The sequence below is a fragment of the Nesoenas mayeri genome, assembly GCF_963082525.1.
Source record: "Nesoenas mayeri genome assembly, chromosome: 13".
NCBI classification, from domain to species: Eukaryota; Metazoa; Chordata; class Aves; order Columbiformes; family Columbidae; genus Nesoenas; species Nesoenas mayeri.
In genome coordinates this window covers 20,703,434-20,722,694 of record NC_137550.1, presented here as the reverse complement: position 1 = coordinate 20,722,694, position 19,261 = coordinate 20,703,434, and the positions used below count along the sequence as shown (strand labels likewise).

Below are 19,261 nucleotides of genomic sequence, written 5' to 3'. Positions count from 1 at the left end.
GTTAAGCCTTTTATACCAGCTTTTTGAAAAGCGATGCACACAACCTTATTCCCGCAGGAGACGCTTCTTTCACAAGTCTCCCCCACGCTAAGGCTCTTCCCCACGTGGGGACGTGGGGAGCAGTTTGTACCGTGGTGAGCACGTGGCCGCACAGAGTCCTCCGTGTCTCTGCAGGTTTCTGTGCCCGGGCTGCCCGTGTCGCTGCCGCAGGGCTGCAGCTGCTCGCTCCCCAGGCAGCGCGCTGCCATGTGCTGGACCGAGCTCCAGGGTGCGGGCGGGATCGCTGACACCTGCGAGTGTTTGAACAGGGACTCCACACCTATTTCACAGTGTCTCCCTCCATTTTTACCCTTTGAGGGTTTAGCTGAGCTTCTTTATTATTTTAGGGGCTCTATTACTTGTCAGTACAGACCGGCCGGCTTCTCTGCGTCACAGGCAGCATGGAGGACGCTGCCAAATTTTGCTTGGCTGGATTTAGTTTTTATTTTTATCTTCCATGGCTTGTAAAAATGCTTTTAAAAGGCTGGACATGAGTCTTCACTTTCCCGACTGGCTCCACTTCTCCATTTGCAACAAATCATTACTTTTTTTCCCTTTGTGCTGAAAAGGGTTGAAATTAAGGGGCTTGTTTTAACCTATCTTAAATGAGTATCATTCCAGTAATGGGTTCTGTTATTACGGGACCAGTAAGGGGAGCTCAAGTGTTGTTTACGGTAGGTCCTACACTAATGATGTCTGCTGGCTATTTGGTCTCTTTCAAGCTCACCTGCACCCAGAGCAGTGGTGCAGATGCACCAACCTGCTGTTTGTCGCAGGTGGGGAGCGGGGATTGTTGCAAGATGCGGAGCAGAGGAAGGTGGGAGCGAACTCTCCCACTGGGTAAGGAGAGGGCGGCTGGTTCCCTCGGGTGCCAAGTGGAAGGTGCGCAGGTGCTGGGGTCACACAGGTGCCCTTGGCCAGGCCCAGCCGGGGGAAGCTGCTGAGCACCGACTGCACCAGTGCACTGCGAAAAGGAGCGTTTTTCGCCGCTGAATCCGGCTCGGCCGTGTGTCCTCCCGAGCTGCGGGCGAGGGGAAGGCGCCATCCCGGGAACCGGGGCCGGCGCAGCCCCGCTCCGCCCCGCTGGGCCCGGGCGCTCGCCCAGCGCCCGTGGGGGCGGGCGCTGTTCCCCGTCCCGTCCCGTCCCGCTCCGCCCGCGGGGGCCGGCGCGCCTGCGGCGCCGAGCCCAGAAATTGCAGCTCCGCAGCCGCGCAGCGTCTGGGCCGCCCCGCGGGGCTCCGCTGCCGCCGGAGGGGGAGCCGCGGGCAGGGCGGGTGCCGCTTTCCGCCGCGGCGGGGACCGGATTAATCATTGCAGAGCCCTCGGCCGGCGGCGCGGGGCGGGCTCCCCCGCCGCACCTCCTTCCCCCGCAGCCTGCCTGCCGCGCTGCCCCCGCCGCCGCTCACACGGGCCGCACGCAGCTGCTCGCTCCGCCGGCTCCAACTTTTTCCGCCTGTTGCGCGCTCCGAGCGTCGTGCCCGCCGCTCGCGGCCCGCACGGCGCTCCGGCGGGGATGGGCGCCGCGGGGCAGCGCGGCTGGTAGCCCGCTGTGCGGGCGGGCGGCCGGGGGAAGCCTGCCGGCGCTCTCCGCTCCCGCCGTCGCCGCTGTGGCTGCCCCGCGCTCGGCAGGCATGGAGGTGCAGTTGGGGGTCGGCCGCGTCTACCCGCGGGCGGCGGGCAGGACCTTCCGCGGGGCTTTTCAGACCTTCTTCCAGAGCGTCTGCGAGGCGTTCCAGGCGCCGCGGGAGGAGCCGGGCACCAGCCAGCAGCCGCCGGCGTGCGCGCCCTGCCCGCCGAGCCCCCAGCCGCCGCCGGGGTCGCCCGCCTGCCTGCCGCCCCAGGAGCCCCGCGGCGCCGGGAAGGGGGTGCCGGTCGCCGGCCCCGCCATGGGCTCGCCCTTCCCCGGCTCCGGCGAGCTGAGGGAGCTGCTGTGCGAGGCGGGCGCGATGCCGCTGCTGCCGCCGCCCGAGGCCGAAGCGGAGCCCAAAGAGGACCCGCTGGGCGACAGCGCCAAGCAGCTCTGCAGAGCCGTGTCCGCCTCCATGGGCCTGGCCCTGGAGGCGCCCGGGGAGCCGCTGCCCCGCGAGGACTGCATGTTCGCGCTGCCCGCCGCGCCGCCCCGCGCCCCGCGCCCGCCCGCCGACCCGCCGGAGCCGCTGCCCGCCCCGGCCGCCTTCGCGGGCGCCGAGGCCGTGCTGGCCGTCGACGCGCCCGCCGGGCCGGGGCTCTACCGCGGCTCCCCGGGGCCCGCGGCGCGGCCGCCCGCCGGCTTCAGCGTGGCGCCGCCGCCCGCCCGCATCAAGCTGGAGAGCCCGCCGGGGCCGGCGGCGGGCGGCGGCTGGGGCGTTCCGTGCCGCTACGGCGCCGAGATGGCCCCGCCGGGCCCCGCGTCCTCCTGGCCCGCCTTCTTCGCCGATGAGGAGCAGCTGTACGGGCCCTGCGCCGAGCCGCCCGCCGGGCCCTTCGGCTGCGGCCGCGGACCGGCCGCCGACACCGCCGACTTCCCCGCCGACGCCTGGTACCCGGCGGGCCGGGCGCCCTTCGCCGCCCCCGCCTGCATCAAGAGCGAGCTGGGACCCTGGGCCGAGGGCTACGCCGGCGTCTACGGCGACGTCCGGTGAGTACCTGCGTCCCGCCGGCACCCAGCATCCCGCATCCCGCCGGCATCCTGCACCGCGCATCCCGCCGGCGCCCCGCACCCTGCATCCCATCGGCATACCACATCCCACCGGCATCCCGTGCCGGGCATCCCACCGCACCCTGCATCCCTCTGGCACCTCGCACCCCTCCAGCCGCCCCACCGCCTCCCGCAGCTGCCCCGGCAAACGCCGCGGGTCCAGCCCGCCTCTGTCCTGCCTGCTCCCCGCTTGATTCACCTCTCTGCTGCCGGAGCCTTCCCTTTTACCGAAATGCTGTCACTTGTGACTTATTAGGCAAGATTGTGCCAGAAATACTCCCAGTATTCTCCACTGGCCCCTAAAGGTTGAGCGCATTTGTCTAATTTCGTTACGCATCTGTTATCCCTCATCTCTCGGCTGCTGTAAGCGTGCGGGAATCGGGACGCTGCGCTTGAAGCACGGACAGATCTTGAGATCAGGTTAAAATTCTCCCTGCCCCTCGTTCTGCCGTGAGCTGGACAAATGGGCAGTGAGCTGTGCAGAGCAGGCTGCGACTGCTGGATATATAGGCAGAGAAATACCGTGTGTGCTCTGAAGCTCTGCTTTAGGTACAGGCAGAACTTGTGTTTTGAAGTAGAGATAGGAGTACAGCAGAGGAGAGGTTTGTTTGTGAAGGGTTCATTCAAAAGTAATTTTTGCGTGTGGATTAACCCAAGGAAAGGAGATTAACTGTCTCTGAAATAGGTGTACACCATCTAGACCAGTGGGCATACTGCATCATCACCTTTCATCATGGCAAATCACATTGCTGTGTGAGAATCGCTGCAGCGGACAGAAATATGACTGAGAATGTGACTGCAGGAGGGTTTTCCTGCTGGCTCGGAGGCAGCCCCCACCACAAGCGGTTGGTGTGGCCTGCGCCTGGGTTTGCATCCGCGGAGTTCCACGTCCACATGCGAACACTGTGGAATTCTGTCTGGTGGGAGCAAAGATTAAAATTAACAGCTACATTTTCCCTTTAAATTAGCAGAGGGCAAATGCATCACACTTGTGTGTCTGTGCTTGTTTGGTGCTTTAAAATGCTCTCAGCTTTATTCAGGCAATGTAGTGATTATATTCCACACAACAATTTACTTGAGGGTTTTATGAAGGAGGGGAGGGCTTGGCAGAAAAGCTGGGGTAAAAGTAAGGATGGGTCCTAGCGAGTCCAGCGGGCAGTTTGCGCGCCCTGGCTGTGCTCCTCTGGAGCCGGGTGGATCTCTGCCGAAATCAGTGCAGAGTGGGCAGGGATGAGTGGAGTTGGAAAAGCTCAACTGCCCAGGTGCTGGCAATGGAGGAGGCAGGTTTTCAATAGCAGAAGGCTCAGCCGTGCGATGGGTGGTTTGCCCGTGCAACGGAGCCATGTGCCGAAGGGGAATGTCGTGTTGAGAACAGGTTCTGGCTCTTGGGGTGGTCAGCAGGCAGGCTGGACCTGGGCAGCAGGTAAATTTTGCCCAAGTCCAGCCTTAGAGATAAATGATGTTCTGTGGGAAATGCTGTGTCCTCCTCTTCCTCGCAGTTCTGTTCAACGCGTTGTGTCCGCGTCCCCGTGGCACAGCGGCTCCAAAGGGCCGGGGCTCCCACTGGCGAGTGTCTGCAGGATCGGTGGAGCTGGAGCCAGCACAGAGAGCTTCAAATGCCCTCACCTTGTTCCTTGAACTCCGTTGCTTGTACAGCGTTACCCAGCTGCTGCGACCGAGCCATAGACTGATAGTATCTATACCCTGCTCTGGGTTCGGATGCAGTTTTTAAATACTGTAAGGAAAGCAGAACACTCCTTTGTGGTCTGGCTAAAGCCATCTAGGTCAATTGCTGCTAGGTTTATATTTCATCCCAGTGAAGTCTCCATTTACTTTACCATGTGCTGCCTGTTAATTGCCGTGGTGTTTAATTTTCCCCGGGTACGAGCAGTGCCAGCGCAGCAGAGGAGAGGTTTTTTGCAGAGAGGTCCCTCTGCAGCCGCGGCGCTGCCGGCAGCGGTCGTGCTCCAGCTTCCCAGGCAGCAGCGCTTGCGAGGAGAGGGTTGGGGGGGTAAGACGCTTTACTGTAAGGCTCCCTCACCAAAGGGTGGTATGCTTTGGATCTGTGCTCTCCTGCTGGCTTCTAGTGCCAGGTTTAAAATCCTGCCCTGCACAGCATTGCACAGAAAGCTTTGCCCTCTTAGCCTTGGAAGAGTCATCTTGTCGTTTTGCTGAGGGCAGGTCTGTGGGCTCGGTGCAGCCGCGCCAGCCCCAGCCCTGCGCCGAACCCGCGCGCTGCTGCATCGCCGGCAGCTGCAGGCGCAGCAGTGTCGGCCGTTCGAAGGCGTGTGGCTCCTGGCTCTGGTCGCTGCTTTGTGCCAGGGGCTTCGCATCCCTCCCCTCCCAGGAGAACCGCTCTCCACAGCCCCGGCTCTGCCCCAGTGCAGTCCAGGTCTGGTGTAAGTAGGTGTTTTTTAAGGTAGAAACAAACACCCACTCTCCAACATGACTTTAAAGCATGAACAGTTTCTTAATGTTTGGGGAGAGTTATTTACGTTTTCCCTGTCTATAAACTGCTGTCGGTTTGGGTGTTGGGGTGGCTGCTAGAAGAGTTTCCCCCGAAGCTGTGCGAGCCAGGGGCTGGGCGGCTCGCGAGTGGGAGGGCAAGCGCGGGCCTCGCTGGGTCGGGAACGCGGCAGCGCAGCCTCGGAACAAGGGGCGGTGGGACGGGCGCTGCGGCGGCGCCGGCGCGGGCCCCTCGCTGCTGCCGGCCCCGTCCATGTGCGCGGGGCGTTGTCTGGGTATAGAGGCACCCAAACATGACAGAGGAAACAAGGGCATCAATAGAATTTGGTTTAATGTAAAGCTTTTGATATGATGCACCTGGTTGTGCCAGTAATGCTTATTTGTAGTTAGCAAATTAATACAAGCTTTTGTTACACTGTGCACTTGTAGCTGTTAATCTTTGTGCTCTGGTTATCACATAATTATTACCAGCAGTCTTTGAGGTGACTCAATAACCTGTTTTAAGAGTGAGATGCAGCACTTATAGAATATGGCTTGCAAGACCAAAGCACAGCACTGGTAAGGGGCGTAGGTCAGTTTTGTTTAGGCTAAAATGGTCTCAAAGGAGTTATTACTGAAGCAATGGAAACAAAGGTGATAAATTTAGGCAGTAATTGGCTCAGAAAAATCTAGCTGTCCATGTAGCTTCAGACATTTCTCAGTGGCACTTGCTGTTGCTACTGTTACAGGTTTGGTATCGCTGTATTTGCTGGTTCCACCTACCTGCGGGTCCCTTTCCTCGGTTCAGCTGCGATCAGCTTGGGCGAACGCCGTGTGTTTATGTATCTGCCGTAATGGCCAGATAATCTCTCTGTGGCCAGCTATGTAATTGCGATACCGCATGCAGATAATACCTGTAATAATGTCTCTGTACTGAAGGAGGAGATAAGATTCTGATAAAGAGATCAAGGGCGGGTTATTGGGCTGGCAGGTGGGAGGGCAGCGGCTGCTCTCCACGACGGCCCCGTCCCAGGGACTTGGGTTCTGACCCTCAGCTCTTCGCTGCGGGGCCCAAAGCCCTTGGGAAGGGGATGACCCTCCCGCTGCAGTTGTCACCGAGGCCTTTCTGCTCAGGGGAGCTCTGTGTTATGTAAATACTGCTTTTGAAGACAAGCTGTGCGTGGAAGAACGTGGCTCCCGAAGCCGGTCCCTTGGCCAGCTCTGCGATGCGCGCTCGCGGTCTGCAGCTGCTGGTGCGATCGGCAAAGCTCGGGGAGCCGGGACAGTCACTGCTGTGCTGGAGCTTTCTGATGGATCCTGGTAAAGAGAAAGCATTAAAAACAATCTTCCTCATCACCTCTTGACTCTGGTCCCCACTGGCAGGCACGGGAAGGCTGTTTGAAACCCAGAATAAGGCGCCAGTCCTGCACCAGTGCTGTGTGTGGTTCAGAGGACTCAGGACCCCTTTAAATGTCAATTGGTGCATTACCGAGCTGTGACCAGGGGCTGGTCACGGCTTGGGGTCAGGTTGTGAAACAGCGATGTGCTGGGGCCGTGCCAGGAGCGGCCGGGCTGTGCGGTTCTGGAGCCGGGCTCTGCGGGGAGCGGCCGGGCTGTGCGGTTCTGGAGCCGGGCTCTGCGGGGAGCGGCTGGGCTGTGCGGTTCTGGAGCCGGGCTCTGCGGGGAGCGGCCGGGCTGTGCGGTTCTGGAGCCGGGCTCTGCGGGGAGCGGCTGGGCTGTGCGGTTCTGGAGCCGGGCTCTGCGGGGAGCGGCCGGGCTGTGCGGTTCTGGAGCCCGGCTCTGCCGGGAGCGGCCGGGCTGTGCTGTTCTGGAGCCGGGCTCTGTGGGGAGCGGCCGGGCTGTGCTGTTCTGGAGCCCGGCTCTGCCGGGAGCGGCCAGGCTGTGCTGTTCTGGAGCCCGGCTCTGCCGGGAGCGGCCGGGCTGTGCTGTTCTGGAGCCCGGCTCTGCGGGGAGCGGCCGGGCTGTGCGGTTCCGGAGCCGGGCTGTGCGGTTCTGGAGCCCGGCTCTTCCAGGACCGGCTGGGCTGTGCGGTTCTGGAGCCTGGCTCTGCCGGGCTAGTTACCTAGACTCAGCCCACAGGGTGCGAGAGCAGCAAGTGCCACTTTTTTAAAGGCTTTTTAAAGACTTGGTCCAGGGAGCACACTGAAATCCACATCGGGAGCCTGGGTCCTGGTGACATGATGCACTGAGGGACCGGCTGTTTGCCTTTGGAGGCGCCCAGAGCCACGCAGCAGGCGCTCTGGAGCAGAAGGATCTCGGTCCTTGTGTTGACACTGGTGAGCCCTGTGGTGACAGGAGCGCGGTGCTCGGGGCGCTCCCCGGGTTCGCGGTGGCCGGGGCCATGCGGGAGGCGGTGAAGCTCTGTCCCCTCTGCCACTGAACTGGGGTTTACGGCTGCAGCAACGAATGAAGATGGAGGAGCCATCTTCAGTGCTCTTTACTTTCCAACTGGCACCGTGGAACTCGGAGCTGAACGGTGTCGGGGTCTGTGCGTGGTGGGAAGGGAGGGGAAGGGGTGATCCCACCCCTGGTCCTGAACCGGGAGGAAAACTGGAAATGTTGCTGTTTCCTGCAGGAAGAAATTCCAACATTTCCTAAAATGTTGCAAGTTTTTGTGGTCATATGAGAACATTTTGTTTTGGCACGATATAAGCAGTTTCATTCACAGAGTTAACAGGAATTTGTAATATAGAGCAGTATGTCTGTTCTCTGTATTTTTCTGTCATTTATATTAATTACGTTTTTATCTTCGCACTGAGCTTCATTCACGTTTTATGAGCTGCTGATTTACAAATGGCCATCCTGACTCGCCGCGCTGCGCCGTGTGCGCTGCGCAGTGAGCGCTGCGCAGTGAGCGCTGCGCAGTGAGCGCTGCGCCGTGAGCGCTGCGCCGTGTGCGCTGCACAGTGAGCGCTGCGCCGTGAGCGCTGTACAGTGAGCGCTGCGCCGTGTGCGCTGAGCGCTGCCGCGCGCCCAGGCGCCCGCTCCCAGCCCGGCTGCTGTGAAACCGATACTTCCCGCTCGTGATCGCAGGCTAGAATTACAAAGTTAAATATAAAATATAAACATTTTATCATCTACTGGAACATTTTAAAGTTATCAAAGGAGCATTTACTGAAGGGAAACTATTCTGTGGGGGACTTTCTACTTCTAGTAAAAACCACTGTTTGTTTTTCTGAGCTGATCCCGGAGATGTGTGCAGCAGTTGTGTGGCTCTGGCAGCTAAACGCTGGAAGTATGTAGAAAAAATGAAGTTGCTCCTTGCACAGACATCGAGCCCGAGGTCTGGGAGCATCTTTCCCACCGGGATGTTCCCGGCTGGGGCTGCAGCGTTGGCTGGGGCTGCTGTGCCGGTGTCACCGGGGCTTTCCCGCTGTCACCGCCGGTGGCTGGACATGGTGACCTGATCTCCTGTCGAGGTACGCAGCCTGTTACTCCTCAGTTAAGGGACCAGAGTTAATTTAGATGAGCGAGGCTGTTGTAGTGTTTGGGAGCCTGGTGTAGTTGGGAAACAGCCTGACCAGAACTGGCTTTATTTTTTAACAATAGTAGTTGTATGAGCAAGCTCATTAAAATCAAAAGGAGCTGACCCAGTTGTCATGGCGAAGACTTGTGAGGGAGGTTCTTCATCCATATTCCTCGCGCTGTATCCAGCGCTGCCCCTGTGTTCCCCACCAATGTGCCTGTGCTGCTCACCCCCCGGAGGAGCGAATCCTCCCCAGCTCGGGGGGCGCACAGCGAGGGGAGGGGTGCACAGCTGAGGCGCTCGGCTCACCCGCGCGGCGCCTGCAGCGCTGCTGCAACGTGTTTGTGCTTTATTCTGCTTTTAAAATAACCTTCACAACCCCTATTCTTCTCACGAGTATTTTCAAGTGAAGTTCAATGCATCCTCTGACAGTAATCAAAGTATCACCAGTAGCAGTACTCTCTGCTTTGATGGCACTTTCCTTCTGGAGCACGTATGAGCAGCAATTCATTTAGCCTGCGAGCAACCATGCAAAATAGATATTATTCCTTTTCCATAGATGGAGTGAGATGATGACACATCCTCAGAAGCAATAAGACTGATTTGGTGGGACACAGATTAAGTGATTTTGCAGTAGTAGAAATAATCTTAAAAACACAGCCCATCTCTGCGGGTATTTATAGCCGGTGCCCTTTCCCGGCAGCGGGCGCCGGTCCCGCTGGGCGGGAGTTGGATGTCACCTGCTCCGGGCATCTTGGGCATCCGCACAGGGCGAGTGACAGCCCGAGCTCTCCGCAAGGCTGCTGGTGACTTTTGTGTGTGATCAAACAGCAGAATGGAGCACACCGTGATAAATAAGGGGCAGTCCTGGTAAAGAGCGGTGGATAAGCCCGTATGTTTGCTGGGTGGCTGGTTGGTGCTTCCACCGCACTGCTCGACTGTGGGGCTGCTGAGGGGCTGGTGATGCCATGGACCACGTCGAGCTCCTGGGGCTTGCAGGCGAGGTGTCTGCTGCTTCCAGACCAGCTCTGGGAGCAAAGGAGAGGTCTTAAATAAGGCTTAGAAAGTCAGCACAGATCTGCCAGTATTGGGACACCAGTAGCGTTCGTGTGGGGCATCCTGTGCTGCGAGAGCGAGGGAGCGTGGCGGGCAGCGTCCCGCGGGTCCCCGGGGAGCAGCGGGGCACGCGTCACTGTGCGGAATGTGGGGGACCTGGGGTCCGCACCACAGAGAGCTGGAGCCCCTCCAGGACAGGAGCCGCTGCTGGTGTGCTGTGTTGTGATGATCTGTCTTTGACTTGTTGTCAGCCGGTGCCGCGGGGAGGGATGTCCCTGACACCGGCTGCCTGGCCAGGCTGCCAGCACCGCTGCAGAGCTCGGGGCTCAGTTTTGCAGGAGTCTGGGGCTCTGATGTGCCAGAGACTTGTCTGAGGCTGGGGGTGCAGGTTGGGGGTGCAGGCTGGGTGCCCTCTTCCTCCGTGCTGATGTTCTGCCGGGACTGGACGCTGGTGCTGGCTGTGGCTTTGGGAAGAGCCCTGGGGGTCCATCCCACCTTACAACAGCATCTTGGTCTGTGCTGCGGCCGCCACCTCGCTGGGTGTTCCCCCCGAAGTGCCAGAGGGGAGGCTGCAGGTTTCCTGAAGTGCGTTTCCAGAGCCGCTGGGACACGATCGGCTGCCCAGACAAGGTGGGAAACCCTGGGCTTTGCTTCCTCCCCGTGTTCTCGCTGGTCAGGGAGGCCTCATAGGGCTGCTGCTCGTTGTCTTTCCCAGGATGATACTTTACTTCTTTTTCTGGTGTTTTCTCACCAGCCCTTCAGCTGTTTGACTGGTGTTACATATTTTAGCTGCATTTGCTTCTTTGCTGGTTAGAAATGGCAGAAAAAAATGCTTTGACCTTGGCCCGTGTGCTGAGAACAGAGTCCAGGCACAAGGTTTTGTATCAGTAATTTCTGGGGAAGGCTCCTGCCTCCTCCCCCTCCCGCCCGCAGCGGGAGCAGCGCCCGCGCGTTTCCTGATGCGCCTTTGGACGGGCTGTCTCGGCAGCTTCTCCTTACTTTTGTAAAGAGAGAAAAGGAGAAAAGTAATTTGCGTGCAGATCAGGTTAATTGCTTTCATCTGGGTGGCAATTAGGTGCATGAACTGGAAAATGAAATACCGCATGCAAATATCGATCAGATGATCTACATTTTTCTTGGATCCCGTGTGTTTGTGGGCACGCACCACCCTCTGCCCCGGACACCGCGCGTGCGTTTTGTGTGCGCTCTCGTTCAGAGACCGTGTCTGTCCCTCGCCGCGCTGCGTGCAGCAATCCGCCTGCAGGGGAGATGGGGAGGGACGGGCGCTTTGCACCATCCTGCCCCTGGGTGCTGGGCACAGGCACCCCAGGGACACGGGGCTCCTGGAGCCTCTGCACAGGGACATCCCCTCCTCTTGTCACTGCTCAGGGACAGAGCTGAGAGCCCCAGGTCCCTGCGCTCCCTTCCCTGCTGTCTGGCAGCGCTGTCCCTGTGTCTGGGTGGCACGTGTCCCGTTCAGGTCCGGGTCCTGGAGTCGTGGGCCGATCGGGACCATGTCCCCTCCTCGGCTGGCTCTGGGTTTGTCCCTGTGCGTGCTCGTACACTTGGGAGCGTGCGGGGTCGTCCCAGTGAGTTCAGCCTGCCCACACAGATTTAGTTTTCTGGCTTTCAGGTTTTTGCTTTGCTTTTATGTGTCCTCTGGGGTTGGAAAGTCTCTCCCTGATAACACCATCTTCCACTTGCAAAGGAATTTGTTACTTCCCAGTCTGCTCCCAAGTCCCCAGGAACATCTTTAGATGATCAAATTGAGAAAAAATAGCAGCACAGGGATCTTTTCCCCCTTTCTTGTTCACAGCGCAGCCTGTGCCAAACGACAGGTCCTTGATCCGTGGTGAGGGCGGCTGTGTGGGGGAGCGGCGCCCGCAGGATGGAGCATCATCATCCTCCCCTGCAGCCGTGGGACCAGGCTGGGCTGGGGTGGCAGCTGAGAGGGGCCCGGGGACAGCGGTGCTGCCTTCGCTCAGCTCAGCTTGCTGCTTAAAAGCTTGACTTATGGCCTGAGGCCTTATGGCCAGCTGCCCAGGCCCCGGGTATAAGGTGTCACGGGGCAGCGGGACCGTCCCTGTGTGTTCCGGTGAACAGAGGGGACTCCGGCTCCGTGTCCCCTGGGGATCCCCTGGGTCGGCGGTGACACGTTTGCTCCCGGCTCTGTCCCGCGCACCCTCGCCTGTCCAAGCGCTGGGTCAAGGTGGCGCTCGGCCGCGCTGTTCCGAGATGATTATCTTGCTGCATGTTTAAAAGAGAATTCAGAGAACACTGTCAAGGCTAGGAGGCCTAAAATTAGATGTGGCATCTGTGTTTTGGTTTGCAGGCTGGATTAAAACGGTTCCTGGCCGCTCTCGTTCTTCGCCTGCTCAGGAGAGCGGAGCAGGGCTGGAGCAGCGCGCTGGGCTCCTGGCTGACGCACCAGCACCCCGGCGCTCAGCATCGCTGCCCAGCGCGGCCGGCGCCTCCGCGGGTTGCAGCGGTCTGCCCGTGCTTCGGGAGCCCGGGAGCGGCCGCTCCCTGCTGCAGGGCTCTGCCCGCGCTGTTTCCCAAGAAATGCTTTCAGCCGCCAAGCACAGGTCTGGCTGCCCGTGTCTGGTGTCCAGAGGAGCACACCAGCATCGGGGCTCCCTTTCCTGGGCAGATGTGGGCAGCTGTGGGAGGCACAGGCGCGGGCAGGGGGCCCGGCGGTGCGCCCGCCGGCTGCTGCGGGATGCCGAGGAACGCGCCTCTGCTGCCGAGATCAGGGCTAAAAGTGCCAAGAAGACCATAGATATGTGAAACCTTCGTTATAATTTGTGTGTTTACTCTTTATGAGATGACTCAAAGCTTGATCTGCTTTGAGGGCATGGGGATATGATATTCTTGCGTAAGTTGTGAAGTCTCTTCTAGAAAACAAGTGGTTTGCCAGCAGAGTTGAAGAGAAAATTTGCAGAGAGAGCTTATACCCATTTAGGACATAATAAGGAAAAGCATTTTTGTGTGCTTGGAGCTGTGTCTCTGCAAAGGTTTGGTCTTGGTGTGAACATGCCTACAAATAAACCAGTTCTGCCAGAAAGTTCCAGGACCAGCTGAATCACAGAATCATTTCAATTGGAAGAGACTCTCATGATCATTGGGTCCAACTGTAACCTAATTCTAGCACTAAACTATGTCCTTAAGAACCTTTCAAGCTCCTCCAGGGATGGTGGCTCCTGTTGTTTTGCTGCCCGTGCGTCAGGTCTCTGTGCCCACTGTGTGTCCCTCCCGTGTAAGTGCCATTTGCAGTCTTCTCATTTCCCATGCTGGATTCCTCCCTTGTCTTCCTCTTCCCATTTCAACTCTTGCTTCATCCAGTAGAGAAATACAAAAGCAGAATTTGCAGCACCGGTTTCCTTAGCAATAATTCTACTGCCAGATGAACGGGGGAAAATGTGACACGTGTTAAATGTCCGAGTCTGGAACTGAATCCTGACATCCCCCAGCAGCCTGGCTGGGAGCCTGCCTGCCACGGGCTTGTCCTGGTGGCCTGAGCTCTGCGCGTGCTGGGAGGGCTCTGCTCTGCACCCCTGTTCGCACCCCCTTGTTCCTGGGTGGAAGAACCAGGACCGTCACACATGTCCCCAGGAGCTCCCGCAGGACCGGGACCGGGGCGGGGGCTGCGGGACCGGGGCGGGGGCTGCGGGACCGGGGCGGGGGCTGCGGGACCGGGGCAGGGGCTGCGGCGGTGGGACAGCTCACCCGCAGCAAGAGCAACGCGCTGCGAGCGGGGCAGGTGTGGAGCCGAATATCCACTTCCTCATCGCGGAAGAATGTGGCCACTTGTGTTTACCAGAGCCTGTGAAACTCACGGGAGGTCAGTAAAATATAATGGTGGGTGGTTCGCGGGTTTGCGGAGGCTCGGAGGAGCCAAGCTCCCAGCAGAAGTGGCACCTCAGCACAGGAATTCACTGTTGCTAAACCAGCTCTGGAAAGTAGAGAAAATGCAGTTTATTCAACCGGTTCAGTTGAAAGGCTCGTCATTCAAAACAGAGATCTACTCGGGGCTGTGAAAAAGCCGGAAAATGCGGGAGGTTTTCATCCAGCCCAAGTAGAGAATGAGGCATGGGACAGTGGTGTCCCACGGCTATTAAATCTTGGCGTTCCCTTAGAAAATGGCCCATCACAAATAAAATATTAACCTAGAATCTAATAAAGAAGAAATGTGACATACACCATTTCTAAGTTATAGAATGCAAGCTCAAAAGTCATGACAAACTGTAGAACTGCTTCAAAAGGCAATGTGTATTTGTGGAGCAGGAGAAGGCTCTTGCTAATGAAAGAACTGTCACATCCTCTGCAGAGGCATCAACAGCGCCCTGTTAAAATGAAAACGTTCTGCACATTGCAAAGAGAAAATGTGAAGGTAGGGAATGTTACCGAATGCGTTCTTCAGGGAAAATCACTGCAAAGGGAACGTTACCAAATGCGTTCTTCAGGGAAAATCACTGCGAAGGGAACGTTACCAAATGCGTTCTTCAGGGAAAATCACTGCGAAGGGAACGTTACCAAATGCGTTCTTCAGGGAAAATCACTGCAAAGGGAACGTTACCAAATGCGTTCTTCAGGGAAAATCACTGCAAAGGGAACGTTACCAAATGCGTTCTTCAGGGAAAATCACTGCAAAGGGAACGTTACCAAATGCGTTCTTCAGGGAAAATCACTGCCAAAGGCAGATGGAGAAAAGATGGAAACTGATTATTTAAGTAGAGGGGTCCTTGTTGCTGAATTAAATCCCGGTCCCTGGGCTGGTGAAGGGCTGGCGGTGCTGGTCCCGCTGGGGGTCCCTGGGCTGGTGAAGGGGTGGCGGTGCCCGTCCCGCTGGGGGTCCCTGGGCTGGTGAAGGGGTGGCGGTGCCCGTCCCGATGGGGGTCCCTGGGCTGGTGAAGGGGTGGCGGTGCCCGTCCCGATGGGGGTCCCTGGGCTGGTGAAGGGGTGGCAGTGCCCGTCCTGCTGGGGGGTCCCTGGGCTGGTGAAGGGGTGGCGGTGCCCGTCCCGCTGCAGGAGTGTCCCTGAGCACGGCGTTGGCAGCAGCCCCGTCCTGCCAGCCCGTCACCCCCAGCAGCTGTTGTTTCCTGTTTGAGACACCGCGTCACTTGGTGCATTGACCCAGTGATTTGTGGAGATACTGCGGGGGCCAAGCGGCCCGTTCACAAGGTGCTCGGCTGCGCCTGTCACGGGACACGGGTCCGTGCTGGTCGCCTCTGCAGCCTCAGGTGTCCTGCCCGACAGCGTCTCTGGGCAGGAATTGTCCTACAGAGCATTGTGAGCAGGGGCTGCTTGTCTGGTTTATAAATGCAGTGCTGGCGTGGGATCGTGTGCTACAGAAACAGAAGGAGCATCCAGGATGCTGCCAGGATGGCGAGGCAGGGTTCCCCATCCAGAACAGTGGCAAGGTCCCTGGAGACAAAACATATGGATCAAGAGTATCTCATTATTGGTGATTTTCATGTAGTCACATTTTCTTTTTGCCAGCGGAGGAAGTGGACTTGAGAATGGAAGATTATGGTGTGGGTTTACTTTAAAAAACATCAGTCAGGACAGACGGTTTCCTTGGGCAATAAGTAGGGCTCTGTGTGCACCGAGGACACCAAGGGCTTGTCCTTGGAGCTCCAGGTGACTCCGCAGTCGCCAGGAAGACACGGTGCACGGTGCTGATGGCCTCGCCAGGGCTGAACCTCGCTTGTTTTACTCATTTTGCTTTTTGTCCCCTTCATGTTTCATAATCAGGTGAATTCCCTTCTTAAGTAACCTTGCAATACAGTCGTGCTGTCTCTTTTTGTAGATCCTGCTCTGCCTGGGGAAATCAAGTGTCTCATCTTCTCTGGGCTGATTTAAGCTGCGCCCTGAGCTCACTGGCTGGAGATCAAGTTTTGAGGCAGAAGGTTTGGTCTCAGTACTGTATCCACATCGCAGCAGCTGCTGCTGCAGAGGGACCCAGGGGCTGCCTGCGGGACCCAGGGGCTGCCTGCGGGACTCAGGGGCTGCCTGCGGGACTCAGGGGCTGCCTGTGGGACCCAGGGGCCGCCTGTGGTACCCAGGGGCTGCCTGTGGGACCCAGGGGCCGCCTGCGCCTTTGCATTTCAGGGGTACCGCATCTGCCTCCTTTCACCCTTTTAACCTCGTTTTCTGCTGCTTTCTTGGGGATGACTGGAAGGTGGGAGCCAGTGATGGTGGTTGAAATCGGGAGACTCGGCGGGGGTTTGGGTTCTGCCGTGGCCTCTGCTCTCCACCCATCACTAGGTGTGCCGTGGCTGTTGGGGACTGTCCCCAGGGCTGGGACAAACAGCCCCAGTCTCTGGTAGAGATGGGGCTTTGGTTATGGCTGGGACCCAATGTGTGAAAAATAAACTGACCAAATTAGTAAACAGAGCATTTGAAAAGACAAAAGATAATTCGGTTTGGGAGGTTTGAGGAGGGACTCGTGCAGCTGTGCTTGCAGAAGCCGCTGTTGCCCGGGCCGGGAGCAGCCCCGTCACGGGGAGGACCTGCCCCGGGGGGCACTGGCTCTGCCTGCCCTCGCTGCCAGGGATGTTTGCAAAGCCCATTGTCATCTCTCGTGTTTGTTTAAATCCAAAGGAGATCGAGTTCCCTGTGCGTTTACGGCGGGCTGCCCCGCTGCTCACGCTGTGCTCCGCGCTGCTCTCTCCCAGATGCTATCTCACCTCTCCGCCTCCAGCGGTTCTGCATGAAAACAAGACACGGTCAGTTTAGAAACATAGTCAAGGCTATTTAGAAAAAAGGAAATAAATTCAGTGTACAAGGCTGCATGTTTATAGATTAGACTGCTCAAAGCATGTTAACAGATGGGATGCTTTAAAGTTTCCGTGCAGACCTCGTTATCTGGGTCAGCGCAGCTCAGTGACTGTGGAGAGGAGATTCAGTTCAGCTCGTGCTGAAGCCGGTGGCAGCGGAACGGGAACGTGCAGGAGGACCTGAGGCTCCTGCCCGAATGAGCAGTCACGGCGCCGGCTGAACGGGGACCTGCGCCCCGGTGTCCCCCACAGACCCCGCTCCAGGCATCCGCCACGCAGCTCCGGGGATGGGAAGCCAGTTATTTTTGATATTGTACTTGAAAATGTCATGCACAGATTGTGCCCTTTTAAAGGCAACATTTACCACTGATAACATCACAGAATCTCAGAAATAACAGTACTTGAAATGGCTGGACAGGATTCTGTGTCATCCAGGCTTGTGGGCAAGTGCTTATTCAGTTCATGGCTCAGCCTGTCCTTGGCGTGATGGCCAGGCTGCCGATAGCCGTGCCGTTGTGAAGGTGCGGAGCCCCAGGACCTTCCCCGGGGTGAGCGAGCGCGGTGCCGTGCTCCGGCGCCTCCGGCCGTGGCTCCGGGGCGGGACGCGCTGGGCACGCGGCAGCTCCAGGCAGGATTCTCCAAGGCCGTTCCAGCCACGTCCCCGTGTCTGCGCGTCCCCTGCGTTGTGCTTCAGCTGTTTGGATGACACCGCTGAGTCCCAAAGCCAAATCAAATGCAGGAGTGAAGGAGGTGGAAGTTGTGTTTGTTCAGTTACGTCAGACTGATGGAAAACAGGGAGTGTGAGGAATCTGCATCATGGTGAATTCTTAATGAATTAATGTGGCTGAGCAGGCAGCACGGGCTGCAGAGCCGTGCAGATAAGCACAAACACACGTTCTCGTGATGTGTCCTGGGCGTCAGGAGCCCTGGGCAGCTGTGCTTGGCTCCCTCTGGACCATGTGCCGTCTGCTGTTGGGGTGAAAACCCTCTTGATGGGTTAGGAGAAGTGGCTGACTTTTCTCTTATCCGTGGTTGCCCTTGGCTTTCTGGGCATGTTGTGAAATCTCAGCTGTTTGGTTAAATTAACTATTGACAAACAAGTGCTCCTTGCAAAATTGTAGTTCCTACTCTACAGAAATATTTGCGTGTGGCAGGAGGTCAGCAGACTCTTCATTTCCTTAAAGAACCCTCTGAAACAACAGTAAAATTCTTCCTGCAGCCATCAGGGAGATACTGAGGTTGTTTTTCCCCGGCCGCTCTGTGCGCAGCCCTGGCCTTGGCCTTGGGGCCGTGCGCCGGCTGGAATCGGCCCCGACGTCACGGCTGCGCCAGTTGTGTCTGCCCACGCCGCGCTATCTCCTGCTTTGGCTTTCGGACCCGCTGTGACACTTGCCACATATTGTGCAAACTACAGTGGCGTATTCTGGAGCCCCCACGCCACGCTTGGTGCTTGTTTTGGTCAGAGCTCCGTGTTTCTGTGGCTCTGTGGGGTGGGTACGATCAGGAGGTACCGACACAGTGAGAATGTCTGCTGGGAGCAAAGCGCCGAGTGCACGCTCTGGTGCTGGTGCTGGGCCACCCCTGGTCCCGGTGCAGGGACAGAGCAGCTCCTGGCGCCGCTGGTCGCTGGGACCGTCCCGGTGGGTGTCCGGGGCTCTGCCCGGGCAGCTCCCGGTCTGCACGGCCTCCGAAGCCGCCTCTGGCCCATGGCAGCGCCGTCAGCCCTGTGCTTTGAGAACGCCCTTAAAAGGTCACTTGGAAACTGGAAAATAGATTGTTAAAGCTCGCTCTGAGTTGGTCACATTTCAAGTTTTATTTTTCTTACAATTTTCCCTCTAAATACAAGAAAAAGACAAATTGACATATTTTTAAAATCAAGAGTGTTCCTGGGCAAATCCTTCCACTCTGTGGACAGTGTGCTGCTGGTAGTAAAGGCACAGGGGCGAGCTGGAAACATTGCTGGTGCGAAACATCCATCTCCCGACCCGAAGCGTCCATCTCCCAACCTGAAGCGCCCATCTCATGACCCAAAGCGTCCATCTCCCGACCCGAAACGTCCATCTCATGACCCAAAACGTCCATCTCCCAACCTGAAACGCCCATCTCGTGACCCAAAATGTCCATCTCCTGACTCGAAACGCCCATCTCGTGACCCAAAGCGTCCATCTCCTGACCCAAAACGCCCATCTCGTGACCCAAAACATCCATCTCCCAACCCGAAACGCCCATCTCGTGACCCAAAGCGTCCATCTCCTGACTCGAAACATCCATCTCCTGACCCGAAACGTCCATCTCCTGACCCAAAGCATCCATCTCCTGACCTGAAACGCCCATCTCGTGACCCAAAACGTCCATCTCCCGATGCGAGGGGTGCGCGCGCTGCCCAGCGCAAGCCCCTGGCGCAGGAGCGTTACCCGCGGCCCCGCAGCCAGCACCAGCCTTGGCGTGGGCAGCCCCGTGTCCCGCCTGGCCGGGCTGCCCCGCACACAGGCGTTGGGGTTTGCAGGGGCAGCCCCGGTGCCGCGGGGCCGCGCTGCCCAGCACCCCTGTGGGCAGGTGCACCTCTATAGGTACACGTGGGCACAAAGGTATATATGCACTTGCACAGCTCTTCTTGTGGAGAAAGAGCTGTTTAGAAAGCACTCGAGCCTTAATTAGTAACCTACTTTGCAGTTTTAAATAATTACGCCTCAAAAGTACTCCGCGGTCTTCGGGGGGTCCTGCTTCTGTCATTGCAACCGCTGCTGCTGCGAGAGCCACTTTGGCTGATTTCTGATC

General features: G+C 58.1%; 1 protein-coding gene across 1 annotated transcript in view; it reads left to right on the top strand.

The window, feature by feature from the left end:
* Positions 1 to 1,670: 1,670 nt before the first annotated feature.
* AR (androgen receptor) overlaps positions 1,671 to 19,261 on the top strand; it is a gene marked incomplete at both ends in the record, with an annotated part of 39,792 nt that continues 22,201 nt past the window's right edge. The window contains one exon of the mRNA XM_080352668.1: positions 1,671 to 2,656. Within this exon, the coding sequence (XP_080208794.1) occupies positions 1,671 to 2,656 (986 nt within the window). The remainder of the gene's footprint in view (positions 2,657 to 19,261) is intronic.